At 40.0% G+C, this 22,811-nt stretch overlaps 3 protein-coding genes across 3 annotated transcripts; 1 reads left to right on the top strand and 2 right to left on the bottom strand.

Moving 5' to 3' along the window:
- The first annotated feature begins 3,687 nt into the window (after positions 1 to 3,687).
- TUDOR1 (TUDOR-SN protein 1) lies at positions 3,688 to 9,858 on the top strand. The gene is made up of 17 exons (XM_089613307.1): positions 3,688 to 3,881; positions 4,450 to 4,618; positions 5,022 to 5,096; positions 5,189 to 5,302; positions 5,395 to 5,499; positions 5,731 to 5,937; positions 6,090 to 6,299; positions 6,375 to 6,482; positions 6,702 to 6,872; positions 6,970 to 7,167; positions 7,331 to 7,669; positions 7,783 to 8,013; positions 8,096 to 8,284; positions 8,362 to 8,451; positions 8,588 to 8,782; positions 8,881 to 9,255; positions 9,341 to 9,858. Exons 2-17 carry the CDS (start codon positions 4,463 to 4,465, stop codon positions 9,530 to 9,532), a joined length of 2,955 nt encoding a protein of 984 aa, XP_089469433.1. The 5' UTR covers positions 3,688 to 3,881; positions 4,450 to 4,462; the 3' UTR covers positions 9,533 to 9,858.
- A 156-nt stretch (positions 9,859 to 10,014) lies between these two features.
- LOC149401053 (NFU1 iron-sulfur cluster protein) lies at positions 10,015 to 10,725 on the bottom strand. Its single transcript, XM_089613310.1, has 2 exons — positions 10,592 to 10,725; positions 10,015 to 10,519 (listed from the first exon to the last, which is right to left on the bottom strand). Exons 1-2 carry the CDS (start codon positions 10,607 to 10,609, stop codon positions 10,079 to 10,081), a joined length of 459 nt encoding a protein of 152 aa, XP_089469436.1. The 5' UTR covers positions 10,610 to 10,725; the 3' UTR covers positions 10,015 to 10,078.
- Positions 10,726 to 10,868: 143 nt separating this feature from the next.
- Positions 10,869 to 12,619, bottom strand: LOC149401052 (pentatricopeptide repeat-containing protein At5g61800-like). The gene has a single exon (XM_089613309.1). The coding sequence runs from the start codon at positions 12,414 to 12,416 to the stop codon at positions 10,869 to 10,871; it is 1,548 nt and encodes a 515-aa protein (XP_089469435.1). The 5' UTR covers positions 12,417 to 12,619.
- Between the last annotated feature and the right edge of the window lie 10,192 nt (positions 12,620 to 22,811).

Below are 22,811 nucleotides of genomic sequence, written 5' to 3'. Positions count from 1 at the left end.
AAATTTCTTTATAAAAAGTTAAGGTTTTTTTATATAAAAGGGAGATTTTAATTTTTTTTTTATTAAAATAGTAAATTAATATTTATTCTATTAAGTGTATTTTGAGGAGTTCAAATTATTTTTTTGTAAAAAATAAACGAAAAGGGTGATATTTGTAATATACTATTTTTTGAGGGGATGTATATGTCATTTATATTAAACTGAAGGCATATGTCTGATATTTATAGAAATAGAGGGGATAAATCTCGCATTTCGATTAAACACGAGGGGTACTCTAGATATTTTCCCTTTTTTTTTTTAAGTCTCTTTTTATGAAACATATTCATAGAATTTGATGCTTATGTTATCTGGAACTGGAATCGATATAACCACTTTTATCTTATGATATCGTCGTATGAATTGTCGTGGTATAACCGTAAAAGTAAGGTCAATTAAAGTTACGGATATTGGTCAAAACATTGGTTTTTTTAGGGCGTAATTTTTTTTTTTTTTTTTTTTTTTTTTATCGGAATGTGGTGTCGGAATTTTGAGTTTTTATTTTTAAATATGATGTCAGCCTTGTGATTCGCGAGCTTTTGGAACTTTATGTCTTTTTCACCAAAAACAAAAAAAAAAACTTGTTGCTCTGTCGTTTTCCGCTTTCTCATTTGAAAATCAAAGATCTATATACTACTTAAAGATCTATATATAAAAATTAAATTTTCCGACCTGAAATAATATATTTGAAAAAGGATATTTCTTTTAGATCACGTTTTCCAGGAGTAATTATTCATCGCTAACTAATTGCCCTCTTTCCTTTTTACGAAAAACATTTCATAAGAAAGAGCTTAATAACATATTGATAATTTTATGTACTCATAAGAAAGAGATGCTTTCATTTACCCACTAAAATAAATTATCAGGTATTGATGAGCCTAACGTGGCTAAATGCTACACTTCACCTCCATGTGGCTATTTCGACGAGTCCAATGAAACTTATGTCACACCCTCAAGCTTCTTTTTCTCCAATCCTTATCATTTTATTATAGCGCATTATTTTACTAGGACTTACAGGGATTTTATCCACTTCATGTGGGCGCTATCCGAAACTCATAATGATTTATTGTTTGTAAGTTTGGATTGTAAGATAATTCATGATAATCTTAGATTCTCGTGTGATTTGTCCAAATTGAAAAGTAACTCTTTTTTTTTCATGTTGTGATTGTTCGATAATCTAATCCAAAAATTCAAGATCTGTTAGATAGGTGTGATTTGTCCAAATTGAACAATAACTCTTCTTTTTTCTTCATGTTGTATTTGTTCAATAATATAATCCAAAGATTCAAGATCTATTATATAGGTTCGATTTGTCCAAATTGAACGGTAACTCTTCTTTTTCTTCATGTTGTAATTGTTCAATAATCTAATTCAAAAATTCAAGATCTATTAGATAGATCCGAGACGTAATGAGGTTGCTCATCAACATTGCAAATGAGTTATAACATATCATATTTTTTGTTATATAGTTTGAGGTATAATTCCCCCTCTTTAAGAGATTTTTTGTGCCAGATAAATCGTGTATTCTTATTAAAAAAAAATAGGGCTTACACTTGTTATTACCAGGCACGTGGTGCTTGGTTCAATTTAAATAGGGTCTTGTGCAATTTATACACATGATTGGGAAGTTTGGGATCCACGAACCCTTTAGGTTGCTATGATACTAATTGAAAAAGTAAATGAATTGTTTTTGTGATGTCTCTTATGTTGTTATAACAAATTAAGCAACATCAATCAGTTTATCATACTAGTGAAACTAAATAAATTGTAAATAAAGAGACACGCAATTGGATCCAGTTCGGCCAATCGTGCATATTTTCTGGAGGGATGATACTCCCGGTGAAAAGATAACTTCACTAAACGGTAGAGTAAGTACAACAACGGACAACTATGGACCTGAAGAAACCTCATTGGACGATCATAAAAAGCGCGGAAGCATATCAGACAAAAAGTAGACTACAGAAATTCCATGCTACCGACCTTGACGTGGAAAAGACACTAGATGTTATAGCATAGATATTCCCAACATCATAGAGAATAACAATTTTGCCAATAATAAAAACATTCCATCCATAGTATTAACAATATGCAATTGCTTCGACGACCTAGTCGACAATACAAATTGAATTATGTTCGATATTAGCTCTTTTTGGAATGAATATATACATGCTCTTTCTTATTTCAATATGAGACAATGTAAACTCGGAGGCTAATATAGTGTCCGTTCGCTCTCGCTTGTGACTAGCTTTCCTTTTTAACTACCTCTCATCTACAGTCTTACAACTCCTATCATAATCTTTGTTTTTTATTTTTGTTTGGATTTTGCGTTTAAACTGTCAATAGTTTAGGTTGATATGGTATGACTGGTGTATTGTCTGTATATATATATATATATATATATTTTTTTTTTTGACAAAATAGAAGATCTTTACATTACCGAAAAGATGAAACCATCCGATCGAGACACTAATCTTTTCAGCGATAAAAGTCTATGAGTAACATTAGTCTATAGTATTTGAGATATGTAATTCACAAACTTATTTTGTTTGTAATTATGTTCATAGCCACTTAAAGTATCTTGGTGGTTCTTGTCTTTAATCAGTGTTAGAACAACATTTTGGATCACAAAATTGGCGAATTTCGTCACTGATCGATCATTTATAGTTTATAGTTAGTTATAACATGTTTTTATGTCTTGATAAGATATTTTCTAGTGGAATTCACTTTATAGAAAAAAATTGTTATTCTTATTATATTTTTTTTATAATGTTTAAAAAAGTCAACGTGTAGGAAACTTGTTACATTTACTTTTATTAAGGCCCAGACCGTGATTAATTAGCAATAACAATTAAATATATTACACATTATGGTGGGGGAGATACAATACCGTGATCAAATCCTACAGAGTGCTTTTCTTTATTTTTATAATATATATATATATATATTCTTGAATAAATAGCACGTAGAAAATGTATTACGGAAATGACCCCATTATTTTTACTTCCTCTCCTCTCCTCTCTCTCTCCTCAAATAGTACTAACTTGACGCCAAATTCCAAGTACACTTGATTTTTTTAACTACCTCGCTCTTGTATTTTAACCGTGTGACTTTTTGTTACAATATTGGACGACAGCTATTCCATAAATAAGTATTCATTTTATAAGAAAAAACGGATCCAGATCCCCTCATCATATGTTATTGCAAAAAAATCATCACACACAAAAATTAAAATACATTAAGAATAAAATAAAATGTAATAAATATTTCATTTAATTGACAGTTAAAACTTTTTTGTTTTCCATGGTGCAACAACATTTAATTGACCATATTCCTTCTTTCTGTTTTTATTATTCAAATGATAAAATTTTTTATTTCCCTTATAAGAAAAAATGGAAATAGAAAAGGCAAGAGAGAGAGAGAGAACTGTTTGATATATATATATTTTTTTTTGCTCGAAGAGAGGTACTGTTTGTTTGTTAGTCGAGAGAGTGCTCAAGTAAAATAAAATATAAATATAAAATAAAATAAAATTAAAGTGCGTAACTGAATGAATGGTAGGTTAGGTAATTTACCCGAAAAAGGAGGGTATCGTTGTTTGGCACAGTGCTTAGCTCTTTCCCTTCGAGTTCTTCGCTTCGTATATATACATGTATATAAAATCTCACTTTTCTCTTCTATTTCTCGTTTCTTCACGCCTACATCTTAATTTTGTCTTTCTCTTTCTTCGATTCGCCGCCGCGGAGAAGGAAGAGATTGTGGTTCGAACGATCAGATCTCTCACGTCTCTAAGAGATCAGATTCATTTCTGATTGTTGACCATTATCGTTTTCTCGATTTCTTAGTTGGTAACGCTCTCTCTATCTCTACCAATCATTTTCAATGCGTTTGCGATTCAATCACATGCACTGATATCGCCTTCGTAGATCGATGTCCGTCTTTCTTTTTCTGCTCTGAGAATTCCGAACGAGCTTTGTTCTGTGTTGTGTGTGTATTTTTTATTTATCTATTTTGGATCTCAATTAATGTCATTGTGCTGGAAAGTTTCGAATTTGTTACGTGCTCGATCGAAATTGGGGAAAATTTAGGGTCAATATGTTTTTGTTTTATTTGTTATTGATTGATCGAGTTTCTCTAGATCCAGATCAAGCCACTGTGATGTTTTGCTTAGGACTAATCCAAATGCATGCTTAAGTATTTGTTTTGATCGGTAATTATATTGAATTTTTTGTTTTATGTAATTTTTAAATTTTTCTCCGAGTCAATTGTAATGGATCTGGGAAGTGGTTGTGTTTTATCTGACATGGTATATTAATATGCAATCATGATATTTGGTTTGATATTATTGATCGGTCATGGTTGATTTGTAGTTTTACTTTTACAACTAATTGACTGAATTGGTTTTTGTGGCTTTAGATCTCAGATAGCTATGGCGTCGTCTGGAACTGCGGCCACAGGATGGTACCGAGGAAGAGTCAAGGCTGTAACTTCTGGGGACTGCTTAGTGATCGTTGCCATGACTGCCAAGCCCGGACCACCGCCAGAGAAGACCATCACTTTGTCCTCTCTCATCTCCCCACGACTGGTAAGTGATTGAATTCTCTCATCTTTACTTTTGGGAAATAGCAACGAAGAAACATTTCACCTAATGCCTCTATAAGAAAACTCTGCTTAAAATTCTTATTTTGTAGCACTGCCCGTATAATCAGTGGCCAGGTCTCTGGAAAATTTACGATCATAACAGATGATATGACAATTACACAAATTTTTATGAAGTTCTTTGTCTACCTCATCGAACACAGATCAAATATTCATAAAAAACAAACTACAGAGCTTGGAACATCTCTTTAATACATATTTTCACTATTTTAGGACATCAATTTGATTGATGATTTCCAAAACTTAAGTGTGCCTTGTAATTGTTGTGTTGGATATGTTTACAACTGCTGACTGTCAATTGTTTCTTGCTTCTGTGTATCTCATATCAGGCCAGGAGAGGTGGTGTAGATGAGCCATTTGCATGGGAAAGCAGAGAGTTCCTGAGAAAGCTCTGTATAGGACAGGTGCTTAATTTTTTTCCGATCTAATGGTATTATTATTTGCCTAATATTCGTTTTTAATTTATATTTAACAAGATTCTCCCGTGTGTTCACAGGAGGTGGCATTCAAAGTTGATTATACAGTACCATCGATAGGGCGTGAATTTGGCTCTGTGTTCCTTGGTGATAAAAATGTTGCAATGCTGGTTGTTTCTGGAGGCTGGGCTAGGGTACAATATTTATCCCGACTGTCAGAGAATAGAGATCAGGTTAAGCTTTAGATATACTTGTTTTGCCAGGCCTCATCTAAATCTTTTTGCAGGTCCGAGAGCAAGGTGGTCAGAAAGGAGAGGCGAGCCCCTTCCTTGCAGAACTGCTACGTCTAGAGGAGCAAGCGAAGCAAGAAGGCCTTGGTCGATGGAGCAAGGTCTGCACCACTTGAATTCATTCTCCTTGATCATTACATCAATAGTCAACAATTTTTTTTTACCCTCTATTATAATTACTTGAGCTACACAGTTTTATATGCTAATATTTGGTTTCTTCTTGTTCTAGTAACGGACGAGGGTCACAGTTGTGAAATTAGATGCAAGTAAAATTTTTACGTACTATCCATGTGTGTTAAAGTTTAGCTTTTTTTGGGGTACTACAATTACAGGTTCCTGGTGCAGCTGAAGCATCTATTAGGACTCTGCCCCCCTCTTCTATTGGTGATTCTAGCAACTTCGATGCCAGGGGTTTCTTGGAAGCAAATAAAGGCAGTCCTATGGAATGTCTTGTTGAGCAGGTCCGTGATGGCAGCTCAATTCGGGTGTATTTGCTGCCAGATTTTCAGTTTGTCCAAGTGTTCGTAGCGGGAATTCAGGTACTAATCCTAATGAGGTTGTTGATTTGTTTGTGAGAATCAATTCATGACATCCATTCCTATATGTTTTGTTGTTTCGGAATGGATGTTTTCTTGTATCTGTGTTCTATACAACTAAAGGTTTGTCTTCTGATGCTTTTTGTTTGTGTTAGTCGCCGTCAATGGGAAGAAGAGCTGCACCGGAGACTGTTGTCGAAGTAGAGATTCCTGATGAAACAAACGGTGATGCTCCAGCTGAACCTCGAGCGCCGCTAAATTCTGCTCAAAGATTTGCAGCTTCGGCAGCATCATCAGTAGAAGCTGCGGATCCATTTGCAGCAGAAGCCAAATATTATACAGAGATACGTACTCTGAACCGAGAGGTAATTAATCTAACTCGGTAGTGTTCTTTATATTGTGTCTCTTTTTTTAATCTAATTAACAAGATGGAGTTATAGGTCCGTATTGTCCTGGAAGGTGTTGACAAATTTGGCAATCTGATTGGATCGGTATATTATCCCGACGGGGAATCAGCAAAGGACCTTGCACTGGAGCTTGTGGAAAATGTACGTACATAATGTTTAATATTGTGCTAGCGATAGCATACCTATGTTGATTTACGATTGAGGTTTCATAGCTCATATTATTTGTACTCCATTCATTTATTTATTTTGTTAGCACTTCTTGCCTGTGGAGGGGCAATTGCTGTAAACAATTTCTCAGGTTCCAGCTGTTGTTGAGCAGTTCTTGTAAGTACATAGTTAATGCTTCCCATTCATGTATAGGGCTACGCAAAATATGTTGAATGGAGTGCGAATATGATGGAGGAAGAGGCCAAGAGGCGGTTGAAGACTGCAGAACTTCAAGCCAAGAAAAGTCGTCTCAGGATTTGGACAAACTACGTTCCCCCCGTTTCAAATTCAAAGGCAATTCATGACCAAAATTTTTCAGGAAAGGTAGTGGTTCTAACAAGTTATTCACTTGCCAACTTATTTATTTGTTCATACCTTTTCTTATATTTTCTCATCTAATTTTTGTGTATTTTATCGTCAGGTGGTCGAGGTTGTTAGTGGAGACTGTGTCATTGTTGCTGATGATAAGCTTGAATACGGAAGTCCTTCAGCAGAACGACGTGTCAATCTGTCAAGTATTAGGTGCCCTAAAATGGGCAACCCCCGCCGAGAAGAAAAACCGGCCCCCTATGCTCGTGAGGCGAAAGAATTTTTGAGAACACGCCTTATTGGAAAACAAGTACAGTACTATATCCATGCAATATGCGTTGATCATGAACATCCTTTCCTCGTTTTTCCCCACATTAAATATATATTTACGTACAAGGAGCCATCTATCTGCAATAATGTTTCGTTCCATCATTATTTTGAAGTTTGAACTGTCGTCTATTGTGATTCTTCAGGTAGATGTCCAAATGGAGTATTCAAGGAAGATCGATACACTTGCAGGCGCAGCAGATTCCAGGGTAATGGATTTTGGGTCTGTCTACCTGTCATCGCCGAGTAAAGGTGATGGTGATGAGCCCGTTCCCTCTACTGCTGCCAGCAAGCAGCTTGGTGTGAACATTGCTGAGATGTTGGTCGGGCGTGGATTTGCAACTGTTATCAGGCATAGGGAATCTGATGACAGATCGAGTCAGTACGATGCTCTTCTGAGCGCAGAAGCACGTGCTACTTCTGGGAAGAAAGGAATCCATTCTGCCAAAGATCCTCCTGTTATGCACATCACGGACCTTCTTTCGGTAAGAAATATGCCCAGGCCACTATAATTTATTTTGTTTTGTTTTGTTTTGTTTGTGTTGATGATGACTGCCAGAATAAATAATACCAATTACTCCTATTTGCTGTTATACAGTCCTCAGCCAAGAAGGCAAAAGACTTTCTGCCATTTCTGCATCGGGCTAGGAGAATTCCCGCCGTGGTGGAGTATGTTCTCAGCGGTCACCGTTTTAAACTGTTGATTCCAAAGGAAACATGTAGCATTGCCTTTGCTTTGTCCGGGGTACGGTGCCCTGGTAGAGGTGACGCCTACTCAGAAGAAGCAATTGCTCTCATGAGGCGGAAAATTATGCAGCGAGATGTAGAGGTATTCATTCGTTGGCATTACGTTACACGCTGAGTTTCTTTCTCTTCCCGGGATTTCTGATGAAGTTGAGTATGTTGTGCAGATTGAGGTGGAAACTGTAGACAAAACCGGAACTTTCATCGGATCTATGTGGGAGTCGAGGCAGAACGTGTCGATCCCGCTCCTTGAAGCCGGTTTAGCAAAACTCCAGAACTCATTCGGGAGCGACAGGGTTGCTGAAGCTCACCTCCTCGAACAAGCTGAGAAATCTGCAAAGAGGCAGCATCTGAAAGTAAGAAACAACCGAGGCGACCTCTAAGAATATTTTGTCTCGAGCTTTTGTTCTCAGTTCACGTTTGTTGTTTGCAGATCTGGCAAAACTACGTTGAAGGAGAGGAGGTACCGAGCAACGGTGCAGCAGCTGCTGCTGAAAACAGCAAACAAAGGGAGGTGTTGAAGGTGTGTACTTAGTTTGTTTGCAGTACACCAAATATCAGCAGCCAGCATGTTAAAGTAAATTCATTGTAAAAGAAGCAACGGTGATACAATGAGAGCATGTCTTTTTTGTTTTGTTTTTTTTTTTTTTTTTTTACAGGTGATTGTAAGTGAAGTATTGGGTAATGGTAAGTTCTATATCCAGACGGCCGGGGATCAGAAAGTTTCGTCCATTCAGAATCAGTTGGCCTCCTTGAGCCTGCAGGAAGCCCCTGTGATCGGGGCTTTCAATCCCAAGAAAGGAGACATTGTCCTCGCTGAGTTCAGTGTCGACAAATCCTGGAACAGAGCAATGGTGAGTAAAATTCATGTTGTCCAATTGCGACATCAAAGAGAGTTGTAGCTCATAACTTTGTTTCTTTGTTTGTATTTTTTTTTATTTTTACGATGAAGATTGTGAACGCTCCTCGAGGACCAGTGCAATCGGAGAAGGACAGCTTCGAGGTGTTCTACATCGACTACGGGAACCAAGAGGTGGTGACGTACAGTCAGCTGAGGCCGATCGAGCCTTCAGTGGCGGCTGCCCCGGGGCTAGCTCAGCTCTGCACCCTCGCCTACATCAAGGTTCCGGAGGTGGAAGAGGACTTTGGTCAGGAAGCGGCCGAGTACCTGAGCGACCTTTTGCTTGGCTCGAAAGAGTTCAGAGCCAAGATCGAAGACAAGGATGCTTCCGGAGGGAAAGTCAAAGGCCAGGGGACCGGAACGGTCCTCAGCGTCACCCTTGTCGCCGTTGATGGCGAGATCAGTGTAAATGCTGCCATGCTCAAGGTTCGTCAGTGATTTTAGGAGCGGTGGTGAAGATATAGCTCAACGAAGAATAATATGCATAGTAACATGTATGTAAAATTTGCAGGAAGGACTTGGGCGGCTAGAGAAGAAGAGGAGATGGGGATCAAAAGAGAAACAGTTGGCGTTTGAAAACTTGGAGAAGTTCCAGGAAGAAGCGCGCAGAAGCAGGCTGGGCATGTGGTGCTACGGTGATGTTGAGTCTGATGAGGAAGACTCGGGTCCTCCCGCCAGAAGAGGAGCCGCTGCTCGCCGGTGAAAATGCAATGTGACCCTGTCGGTCCTACTTGACTACGCTTAAATTATCAAAACCTACTTAGGGAAAGGGGATGAGATGAGTAAGTTATAGGCATAAAGTATACCCAGGAGTAGGACCAACACAAAACGTGTAAGCTTGAGAGAGAGAGAGTAGTAGACTTACTTGCCTTTTTAATTTAAGTTTTGTTTTCGTTTGCGAATTTTGAACAATTTTTTTAACCTTGTCTTAATAATGGTGAGACATTTTTGTTCTTTTTTTTTTTGGTTTAACTTAATAAACTGCTGTACTCATGTTTCCTTTAATGAGTTTTTAAGTTTCGATATTAATCTATGTGCTCCATCTCTACCATTATTATGCGTCTGTTGGTCAAGGGAAGTGGATCCCTGTCAGGGTTGTCTGTTGGTCAAGGGAAGTTGATCCCTGTCAGGGTTGTTTCATAGGTAATTCTCTTTGTAAGAAATGATGTGATACATTACGAACGGTTGAACGTAGCGATGAAAGATTTATTTATATTGCAAATATGTACACACAGACACAGCCAAGGTCTCAGTGATGGTGGTAGGGAGGTGGGAGAATGGGGTCAACGCCAACATCCTTGAGCGTGAGAGCCTTGGTGGTGGGATTGGCGAAAACATCAGCTCGGGTGTGGTCCTTGACGACGTAGTTGTGTGCCGGGTCCTGCACGTGGGCCAGCCTCCTGAAGAAGGAGTGGTTGAAGAAGTTGTTTGCTTCGTGGATCACTCTCTCGGGCTCTGCCACCTCTGCCACCGTCTCCCTCCTGCGCTTGCTCACCGACACGTTGGGGGCGTGCATCAGCTGGTGCTTCACGGTGTACAGCCCTATCCCCGCCGACAGCCCTATCAGCCCCAGCGCCACATACACCGGCGCATACTCCCCCTTCAACGGCGGCACCCTCCACCTCCTCCTCCGCTCACCATGCTGCGCCGCCATGGTCGCCATCCCTCGCCCCGCCCTTATCCACTGCCCCTGAAATCATGCTGCCTTCACTCACTCTTGTGTCTTATCTTATGTTAGTAGCACCGAAATATTGATACTTACCGTAGACCTCAAACCCATTTTGTTCTTGTGTGTGACAGCCTGAGATCACTCGACAATACCTGAAAACTGGAGTTTTAGCAAGTTTTGGTTTGGAATTGGATATGTTCGTTTCCTTATGCTCTCCCTTTATTTATATATACCAAAAGAATAGAATAGAGAGAGGGAGGTTTCTGGAACTGCGTAGTAGGACACCTGTCTCGTCAACAGCGTTACAGCACCACTCTAGAACCCTCACGAACAGCCACGTTGTCTTCTCATCCATTAAAATAAAATAAACTTAGCATGACGATGGTTCACGTCGATGCCTCTCCAATGCATGGAGAACCGAATATATATCTGTATCTCCATGCTGCAGAGTGTCTCCGGCGACGAACTCGTGACGACCGCCACACAACATGATCAGCACACTCGCTGCCGCCGAACACCGCCGCCCCACCCTGGCCACGTCATCCCACCTCCCCTCGGCCGCGTAAACCCCGGCCATAACCGAGCGAACCCCTCCGTCGTCGTCGGCCCTGCTGACCTCCACGACTCTCTGGGCCGCCGCCGCCGCCCCCGCCACGTCACCGTGGATCCGGCAACCCCCCAGCAGCCCTCCCCAGACGTGCACGTCCCCTCTCATCGGCATCCTCGCAATCATCTCCGCCGCCTCTGCCGTCAGCCCCGCCCGCCCCAACACGTCAGCCATGCAACCGTAATGCTTCACTTCCCTCTCGATTTTGTATTCCGATTCCATCTCCGTGAATATCCGGCGAGCCTCCGCCACCATCCCCGAGTGGCTGCACCCCGCCAAGACCCCCACGAACGTCACTCCGTCCGGTTCGATTCCTCGCTCTTCCGTCATGGCTTCGAAGTGGGCGAGGCAATCCTCGCCCCGGCCGTGGATCGCGAACCCCACGATCATAGCGTTCCATGGGTACGCGGTCGTCTTCTCCGATTTCGTGTTGTCGAAGATTCGCTTGGCTTCTTGTATGAACCCGCATTTTGCGTAGAAGTCCACCAGCGCCGTGGTCACGAACGAGTCGTATCGGATACGGTTTTTGTCGATGTAATCGTGGATTCGCTTCCCACGCTGGAGATCTCCGAGCTGAGCGCACGCAGAGAGAGCCGAGACCAGTGCCACGTTGTCCGGCCTAACCCCGGAGTCCAACATGTGGTGTAAGAGCCGGATGGCTTCCTCGCAGCGGTCGGTCTGTGCATAGCCCGAGATCATGGTGCCCCAAGAAACCGAGTCTCTGTGGGGTATTTCGTCGAACACTTTACGGGCGGCGAGGAAATCGCCCGACTTAAGGAGCGCGTCGATGAGCGTGTTGTGGGAAACGACGTCGCGGCGGTCGGGGAACTCGTCAAAGACTCGTCGGGCGTCGGAGGTGTTTGGGGAGTAAGCCTTGATGAGGGAGTTGATGAAAAACGGGTCGGCGGTGAAGCCGAGCTTGAGGGCGTGGGAGTGAATGGCGGCGGCGAGGGAGAGAGCGGAGGAGCCGAGGCGGGAAGAGGCGGAGAGAGCGAAGGGGAAGGAGTGGAAGTCGGGGGAGAGGGAGAGGGATCGGAGGAGGCGGCGGAAGAGGCGGAGGGCGGCGATGGGGGCGGAGGAGAGGGTGTGGGCTCGGATGAGGACGTTGAATGAGAACGTCGTCGGCTCTCCCATGCGGCGGAAGAGGGACACGGCGTACGGGAGGGCAGATCTTCGGGCTGCGACGGAGGCGAGGAGGGCGGAGATGACGGCGTCGGAGAGAGAACCGGAGACGGTGGCGAGTGCGTGGAGTCGCCGGAGGTCCGGGAGTGAGTGACGGTGGGTGTTTATGGACACGCTTATTTTGTCCATCTAATATACATATTTGTAAAATTTAATATTCACATAAACTAAAAGAGAGAAATGAAGATGTTTGTCTTTGAGAAATTTCAGGCTTAAAACTTGATTAAATATCAAGATTAAACCTTAATTTTAAAAATATCCAGATTTTTTATTTATAAAAAAACGGACAAGAATGCCCTTCTGTATAAACCTCACTCTAAAAAATTATTTCATTTTAACTCTTCAATTTTCTCTCTATCTTTCAAATCCTCTCTACTTAAGCGGATTTCGTAGAATCATGGATAAGATTATTTATTTAGTCATTTTAAAAACTTTTGATTGAATAGGATAGAGTGTAGGGATAAATACCGATCAGATCTGAAGTACATAGTAAAAAAAATGGGTTTTAACTTTTTTGTACGATGATGTATAATATGATAGGATGAGATTTTACTTTTTTATACGATTAAATTTTAACGAAATTCTTGATTTGTACGATGCTGTGTTGAGATGTACGATGATGTTGTATGATGTTGTACGTTATGGTACGATGTTGTACGATGCATATGCTAATTTTGTTTGACTTTTTTTTTGTTTGACTTTTTTGTAGTTTTTATCTTAATTTACGACACTTGGGAGAAGGAAGAATACTTATGGATGTTCACCAATGCAGTTACGCACACTTTCGCAGTTTCGAAAGAGATAACGTACACAGAGTTAGTGAATTTGATATACCAGAAGATCGATGTAGACAGATTCGCATTCGACTTAAAACTCGAAGTCTCATACGCAATGGGTACGATCCCTATAGCTTCTGTTGTTTTAAAGGACGATGGTGACGTTTCGTATTATATGAAGCACAAAAATCGTAAGAGATTTTCACTTTGTGTGAGTTTGGTAACGAAACAGATCATGGCGCCTATTGCGTATCGATGAGTATGTAAAGGGAAAGATGTGGTAGTTGGAGAGGTGTCTCGCAATGAACCGAAAAAGAGACGGAATACTCTTATTATCGAGGACCGACAAAATGATCCTATAATCGAAAACAAACACGATGGCTGTGATGATGACTTGTATAAAGTGTACAAGGGTGCCGAAGACGAAGTGTACATGTGTGATAGAGATAATTACCACAATAGTGACGAATGTGATGAACACAATAGTGACGAAGGTGATGAAGACAATAGTGACATAGATAATAGAGATAACAATGTTAGAGGTGAAGAATTTGAAGAATTCGCTAATCAAGAAGAATATGATGACTTTGTGGAAACTTTTACAGTACCCTCGGGTCACTGTCAACCGTCGCGTGAGCCTCCGATAATCGGATCACCAATCGTGCCTTATTCATGAAAGTGCTCGAGTTCACAGTTGTAGCGACTCGAAATTTTAAGATTAATGTTGTAAATTAAGTTAATCAAAAGGACGAGAAAATTATGTAATTAATTTTCTAAGAATTATTTCCATTATTTTGGATTGGAATAATAGTTTATCGAATTAGTTGAAATATATTAAAGTAAGGAGAAATCTCGGAATAAAATAAAGGAATTATCGAGTTCGTCTCGAGTAATAAATTATTTTCCGAGGAAATGTTTCGAAAATTAATTTAAAAAAAATAAATTACATCATCAAAAGCATCGGCCATCACCGTTCCCTTCTCTCATTCTTCATCTTCTTCTTCCTTGAGCGCCTCCATCACCGAGCGCGCCGTGACTGAAAGAAAACGGTCGCCACGAGCCACCAAGGGACGCCGGACCAAAGGAAATCGCCGGAAAAGGATTGGGTGAGCACCGAAGACCATCAATTTCACGAAACAAGGTAATAATTTCTCTTACCCAGATTGAAATCTGAAAAGCTAGGGTTGAAAATCAATTTGGGGATTTTTGATTTTCTTGGGTGATTTCGTGAAATTGTCCTAGTTGTTGTTTGAGCTTGTTTACGATGATTAATACTCAAATTATAGATTGAAATCATTGTTTGGAATTTTCATTGAATTTTTGGCCGAATTTCACAAAGAATTAGGGTTATGTGTTCATGAGATTTGGGGATTTTGATTTGTGGATGTGGTATGGTGATTCTGAAACTTTTTTGAGGATTCTTGGATTGACTATGCTCGGATTTGTGGTGATTTTTTATTTTGGACGAATTGCTATGGATATTCGTATTTTTTTGACAAGATGGTTTTGAATTTTGACTTGGCCGTGAGTTTTGTTTGGCCGTAAGGTGTTTTGAAAATCTGTTTGTGAGTGGTTAATGATCTGAGTATGATTATTGTGGATTTCGGGGTCGGAAATTTTGGGTTCACGATGTTTCGGGATTTTGTGACTTGTTGATGAGCTTTGTTTCGTTTGAGCTTTGTTATCGAGGGTCTAGGATCGTCTTAGGCAGGCTGCGCAGAGCCCAAAACGGCTGGTCGGGACGACGAGGACGCGGCCCGAGGAATGACGGAGCCGCCGCGCGAGCGTCGACGAGGCGAGGCCGGACGAGACCGAGAGAACGTCGGGTGGATAACGGCGTTTCGGTTTTGGCTCGGAAACTCACGGAGCTTCCGTTTAAAAAATGTAACGAGTTATTTATTTATTATTTTGTAATTTACGAAGTTTAAGTTGTTTTTGTAAGAATTGTTCCGAGTTAGTACGTTAGTATGTTTTTTTAAGGCGGTTTCGATGTTAGTTGTGAAGAAAAAAAAATATAGATTATTCGTTATTATTATTAAGCACGTGTATAGATCTTGAGAGTTAAGACTCGATTTTAATTTAATGTTCGATTTCTCGGTTACGCGAGCTTAATAACGATAAGTTTGAATGCTTTCCTTAAAATCCGATAAAAAAGAAGAAACGAATCTTGTTATGCTAGAATTATTTTCTAGTTTCATTAAGTATAAATGAAATTAGACTCGTTCATAGAATACGAGCTTTGGATTTTATAGTCAGATATGTCTTGGATCTTACAATTTTTAAATCGTATGTTTGAGTTTGAGTATCGTGAATTACTCGTAGAATTCTGATCCGGAATCGGTTTGATTTATCGTGATAGGGCTCGAGACTGAAAGTCGTTTAGAGGGTTCACGGTGTAAGTGAACGTCTGGATTCGTGGTTTTAGTGAACGCTCGGGTTCACGGAGCGAGCAAACGTCTCGTGGACGAGCAACATAGACGCTTATTCTCGAGGTAGGTTATTATAACCCTTTGTCCTGATTTTATGGTTTGGCCTCAAATATATATTATTTTCGAAATGAAAATGTTTGTGAATGTGGCACGAAACCTAGAACCATTTTTTAGAAAATGTGGCGGAACTTCAACTCGGGATATCTGATTATGAAGTTGAGGATATTTTCGATATTATACATATATCCCGTATTTACGAAAGAAAAGTTTCGTATATCATGGATAAGCCGGTTTCACACACACATGTTTACGGTGCGGAGAGTGCACCTTGCTCTGATAAGAGGATTGCCACGGGTTAAGTTGGCAGGGCGGCTCAGGAGATAGTACACGTTTAGATGTATCTAGAGACACAATTTAAATTTCTGTCATTTACATTTCTGCAAGGCATACTTGTACGTGTATGGTGATTTACACGTGACAAGAGTAGTACTATTATAAAGTTAAGTATTATTTTCGAAAATCTTTTTACTCAAACCATTACTATAGCACCTACTGGGCCTCAGTCTCACCCCTATTTTCCTCAAATTTTTTTTTTCTAACCAGGAAACGAGAAGAAGGGTTAGGACGACCTCGGAGTTTAACGTCATCAAGTTTTTTTGAAGTTTCAGTTTCGTTATCTAGCAGGTCTGTATATAAGCTTTTGCTTATAAAAGTTTGTTATATTTACACATTATGTTTTGTTTATCTTTGGATCTGTAAAGTGAATGATTGAGTATGCACTGTGAGATGTTTAGTTACTCGTTTAGTCTTTAATAAAACATGTTTGATATCGCTTATCTTCGTTTAGTTCACGTCTCGTTTTCGGGGCGTGACAACAGTCGATGATGTTGTGAAGGAAGAACCGAGTCATTATCCAAGTCATTCTTCTACATGTAATTTAGATCTCAAATGGATATAAATTTTCAAGTGAAATATGTTAAGGTAATAATTGTTTAACTAACCTTTGAAAGTAGCAGGTAGCTCAAAAGAAATATATATTTGGCAGCAGTTTGAGAGCAAGCAGGTTTTGAAGAAACATATCCACTTGTACGCTTTGAAACATAATTTCGAATTTAGAGTGAAATCTTCTTCGAAAAAGAGATGATATGTTAAATACAAAGATGAGAAATGCACGTGGAGGCTGAGGGGTGTCGTGCAGTGGTCTGATATGTGGGAGATTACGTCGTACGAGAGTAAAGACTCATGTTTGCGTGTCGTTTGAACAGAGGGCCATCGAGAAGTTGCATCATGGGTCATTGGTAATGTATTTAAAGATAAGTACTCCATTAGCTCTATGGCGGAGTATTCGGCGCATAACGTCAGGGAAGAAGTCAAGACAAGATGGAGTTTGAACATATCGTATCTGAAAGCTTGGAGATCCAAATAGAAGGCTATTGGGTACGTGCGTGGTACACCATAACAATCCTATCAGAAGTTACCGTCTTGGCTATACATGTTGCAGCAAAAGAATCCTGGGACGTTATTCGACTTTGTGCGATATATATGGTGACAAATTCAAGTACGCTTTCTTTTTCCATTGGGGCGTGTCGTAGAGGGTTCAAATCATGTCGGCCGGTCATATAATTGGACGGTGCATTTCTAAAGACAAAATATGGCGGACAGTTGCTTTGCGCAATTGCAATGGATGCGAATTCACAATTGTATCCACTTGCATTTGGAGTTGTAGATAACTGTTAGGAATTCTTGTCCACGAGAGATAATAAATAAATGATTACTAAATAGTATAATGGTTTACTTTATTAGCATCATATGATTAGTGGGTTGAGGTCTGAATATCAGAATCAATAGCAACTATCATCCATTGCCTCCGTATTAAAGCGAGTCACGTGCTGAGCACCTGAGTTCGGGCAGTGTTGCTAAAACATGGTCGATGACTGATACATGCATGAACATCTGTATCTAAAGTCATATATGTGAGTCACTAGTGAAGGTTGATCACGACGTGCGAGCATTCTAAACTTGTGCTAAGTGTACGACCCTGACAGACTTTGGTTGTAGATGTGTCGTTTAAGTACCGTTACGACACACTAACCGGGGTCGCTGTGATGGTCACAGTGAGACTTGATCTAAATCTTGAAGTGATCATGGACATTGGATCATGTTACCGAACTCTTTGACTCATTCGCTAAAAGGCTACTATCATGCTAATCACAACTTATGTCTTGGGAGTTTCGGAGCATGATTTGAGTGGGAAGTGGTTGATAGATACGGAATCCAGCCTTCTTGAAAGAAGGTCAATGTTCACTCACCTAAGGGTTGATTCTAAAACCGATAGATTGCCGACACTTCCGAAGTATGTACGTTCGGAAGTATCTTTCGCCGGGGAAGCAACAGTACTTAGGGTATATATGTATCAAGAATGGTATAACGGATTAATTGACATTTCTCGATACGGGTTGAACCTGAAGGATCTTGATCACATACTGACTAGATCAGTGGACACTCGTCTTGATGAGTAAATATAATTCTAGTAGAAATGAGAGTTCAGTCTTGGCGTACCTAGGTGGAGTCTGACCAATATTACACAAATCGATGTTGAAAAGAGAAATGACTTTTTCGTCTTTTCATCGGATTTGTTAAGCTTCTATTACTAGGTCCATAGTTCCCGATTCGGTTTCGATAAGACGAATATAGAACCTCTAATAATAATGTGTTTTCATTATTATAATCTCACTAGCTGTAATTGTGATTGACAACATCAATTCTGAAATATGGGTATTTGCATAATTAAATAATTATTTATGGTAGTATTAATTATTTATTGTTTGATCAAGTAAATAATTAGTCAATTACTTATTTGTTTATTTTTTGACCAAATAAATAAATAATTAATTGGGTTTTAAGCAATTGGGCCTTGCACCAAAGTGGGAATCGAATTTTTAGGATTTGGCACAAGGATATGCGCAAATCCTCTTGGCCGTGAGGTAGAAATTCGTCCACTATATAATTGGTACTTACCAATATTTTCTCTTTAGTTGTTTAAATAAAGGAGATAGAAAAATATTTAAAAGGAAATAACATATTGTCCTTTATTCTCTCTCATGAATATTAAGAGAGCATAATATTTAAAAGGAAATAAGATATTGTCATTTATTCTCTCTCATGAATATTAGGAGAGAATAATATTTCAAATGAAATAAGATATTTCCTTTATTCTCTCATTAATAAATATTCTATATTTAAATAGAAAATAAAATCTCATAGATATTGATCTGATGACTAAGAGAGAAATTATGATTCATGAGATAAGATCCAATGGCCAAGCTTTGATTCACTAATGTGAATGCAATAAAAAGGAAATAATATATTTTGGAAACTACCAAGAATATATCATTTGCACTACTATAAATATGGGGTTGATGAGAAGAGATTTTGGAAGTCCAAAAATTCGTCCAACACAAGTGTGTGGCCGATTCTCTCTCTCTCTCTCTCTCTCTCTCTCTCTCTCTCTCTCTCTCTCTCTCTCTCTCTCTCTCTCGCTCGCTCTCTCTACCCATTGGAATTGCTCTATTCCATTCTTAAAAAATAAGAGTGAGATCAAACAATATTTGTTTCTTGATCGTGTGAGATTAAAGAGTGTGGTCTCACGCCGTATTCGTCCGGAGATTACGTTTCGGAAGACTACAGTGTCATCAAGGGAGTAAATGCTTGAAGAAGGAGATCAAGGCGTTTAAAGATTAGGATCTGAAAGCTTAAAGAAGGAGATCAAGGCGTTTGAAGATGGATAGTGAAATCTAGAAGTTTCTATTTGTGAGCCCAATCCGTAAGTTCTGTATGAGCCTTGTTCTTCGTTCTTATTGGTTGCTTGACATGTTTGAATGCTTTCATTATTTAATTAATAAAGTAAATCTAGATCTTGTTAGATAACCATATATTTAATTAGTTCTTGTTAGTGTAATTAATTTATTCCGCAACTTATATGGTTATCAAGGTGAGCACATAATTACAACAAGTGGTATCAGAGTGATTGTTCGTGTCTGATACCACTCGTTCGTCACCAACAAGTGGTATTGGAGAGATTGTTCGTGTCTTATATCCTACGTGTTTCAACGACGAGTTGTGTCGGAGCAATCGTTCGTGTCCGATACCCCCCTCGTTTCCTTACAAGTGGTATCAGAGCGACTGTTCGTGTCTAATACCACTCATGTATTTACAACAAGTGGTATCAGAGCGATTGTTCGTGTCTAATACCACTTCTGTTTCTCCAACAAGTGGTATTAGAGCTAGATGATTTACTTTATTAATCGATTCGTTCATGTGATTAATTTAAATGGTTTGATATTGATTTATTTTTGGGACATAGATATGGGCCCATATTCGATCCATGAACCAATTTGATATTGGGTTCATCTCTTTTTATTTATAAAGAGTCAAATTGGATAGATCAAATCGAATCAAACCATGCTTGCTCATTATGCTTGTTTATTTAATTGCTTTTCCATGCTTGATATAACTTAGAACTTGGGTCGTGGGTTATTATGGGATTTCATTCATTTGAAATTATCCAATATGATTAGGATAGTTAATTAATGAATGAGTTGAACGGATCGGAAAGGTTTGTCACCAAGCCGATAAGAGGCTAAGCCGGGGGTTAATAAAAGACGATGTCTTCCCTCATAACTGGAAGCTTTTCCGTGATGGAATACTATTAGGATAATCAAGACTAGATGTCACGAAATTCCTAATAATTAACCTATATCGAAAATTTTGTTTTTAAGGGTAGCTTAGAAACCGACAAGTTGTGTCGAAGCAATCGTTTTTGTCCGATACCCCCCCTCGTTTCTTTACAAGTGGTATCGGAGCGACTGTTCGTGTCTGATACCACCCTCGTATTTACAACAAGTGGTATCAGAGCGATTGTTCGTGCCTGATACCACCTCTGTTTCTCCAAGAATTATAACATATAAGAATTCATTTAACGTACCGAATCGTGTAGCCATCTCGTGGACTCCAACAACACCGTGAAGAAATCAGGATGAACGTCACGAGTCTTGAGGCGAACGTAACCCAAGAATTTGTCATTATATTTCGACGTCCGCATCCACTTCACAAAGGGATTAAAATCCTTATCCTTTGCTTCCTTCAATGGCTTGAACGCACTGAGCCATTTTTCGACGTACTTCGGCTTCGTCGGATCTATGCATGCGGTCTTAATGCGTCGTCTTCTATCGCAGCTGCGGCTCATTTGGTATCGGAGTTTTTTGTGGCTCTCTGCGTTTCTTTTTAAGCGGTGTCGTGAGCGGAAGTTGCTTGTCCGGAACGTCTCTTGAACGACGAGGACTCAAAGACGGCTTCAAGGAAGAAACATGCGGCTTTTTTGAAGACCGCTTCTGAGAAGAAGACGACATTTGAGAAGAAGACAGCTTCGGTGATGAAGATGATGACTTAGTCGAAGCTCGCTCGTGAGAAGGAGAAGGATGATGAGGAGTACGGCGACGACGTCGTGAGCCTTCAGCTTGGGTCGTGGGAGCGTCACCCCAGGCAAGCCCGTAACATCCGTGAAGACGACGTTCAGTCTCTCCCACATGCGAATTTGGAAGCAAGTCACCGAATTTCGTAAGAAAGTAATGCATAAGAATGACTAAGAAATTAAATTTATATTAAATATATTTATACATGATCATGCTTGATTTTCTCGATTTTACGTCCGTTCGTGTTCAAGGCATGTAAGACCATCCCTTGCGATTTCCTTAGATCTTCCCACATTTCCCGCGTTACTACAAACGGCTCAGGAACTTTGGGCTGAGCGGCCGCTTCTAGAGCGGGATACTCGGGAACTTTGGCACGAGGAAAAGATGCAGGGCGAGCAGCGGCACTAGGACGAGGAAGACGTGGAGTGTCTGGCACATGTCTCGATCAATTTCTTCATCAATAATACACGGCTCCGTCGCTTCTTCTCCCTCGACGTCTATCAGATATAGACATTTGCTCGTCTGCATCTCGAGCAGAGTGAAAAATTCTTTATATCTGCTGCCCTTGGTCTCAGCATCTGAAGAACGCCCACCTACAAAACCAAAAGTAATTATTCATATTCCAAAGTTAGTGACATAAATTTTATTCAAGTTAAAAAAAAAGACGTTACCGTTTTTTTATTCAACACGGCCTCGATGTCTTTGCCCATGATGACAATGTTGCTGGACCATGAATATATCATGGGCACTCGAATATCGTGACTTGAACCGAATCTCATCCCGATCTCTGGGATAGTGTCGTATGCCCAGTAATGAAGGGTATGCAAATTACCCGTCAACGTGTACTTCACCTCTTTTTTAGCCACGTCTGGCTTTTCCTTCAACTTCTTCTACAACGTCTCGTGATAGTGCTTCTAGTTCATCGAGAGGCTGGAATATGTCTCCGATCAACTGATATTTCCCCATGGCATCTTGAAAAAGAACAACAGGTCTTCAACGATGTACATAAATTTCTGCCACTTTTCTTCGATCACTTTGTTGGCCGACTGCCCAAGTAGATAGCCCAACACAAACAAACAGAGACCGAGCTTGAATGCATCATCCAGACTCTGACATATGTTGACTGCCGTTACCAATGCATTTAACTTGCAACCGGTAACTCCGTTCAGGTGCTCAGTTATCAACCTATCGCTCGTGCGCTGGTCTTGTTCGTTCTTAGACGGACCGTCTTCGTAACTCAACCCACAGATAATGGGGTATTCGAGGCGTCCGAATCTCACTCGTTTACTGCCTATTTCAAACTGAATCTCTCCGCATGTCGTTGCCTCGATTTTACGTTGACGGATTGTATGTACGAGCACCGGAGAGAAACCGAGTTTAGTCTCGGTAAAAAACTGCTCGAACGGAGTGCCAACTACTCGATCTTTTATCTCAAGATCATCAAATCTCTTTCTTATGATCTTCAAGATACCGGTCCCACCGTACGTGATACGACCCGGGAAAGACAGGTTGTAGACATACTTCAAATTGTCCTAAAAAAAAAAAAATCAGTCAGAATTATAGAGTATCGTATGGTATCATACAGTATCGTATAGCATCGTATGGTATCGTACATCATCGTATGGTATCGTACAACATCGTACGACAAAAAAATTGAAAAAATTTAAAAGCATCGTACACCATCGTATGGTATCGTATGACATCGTATAGTTGGATGGATTTCATCGTATAGCATCGTACGTTACATTAAGTTCATCGTATTTAACCCTAATTTCAAACCCTATCTTTCTAAAATCGATCCAAATAAGCTCAAATCAACACAAATCAGATAAATACTAAGTCCTAATA

The sequence above is a fragment of the Urtica dioica genome, chromosome 4, assembly GCF_054948205.1.
Source record: "Urtica dioica subsp. dioica isolate 48M chromosome 4, U.dioica_male_clone48M_v1_H2, whole genome shotgun sequence".
NCBI lineage: Eukaryota > Viridiplantae > Streptophyta > Magnoliopsida > Rosales > Urticaceae > Urtica > Urtica dioica.
This window is presented reverse-complemented; position numbering and strand designations above follow the sequence as displayed.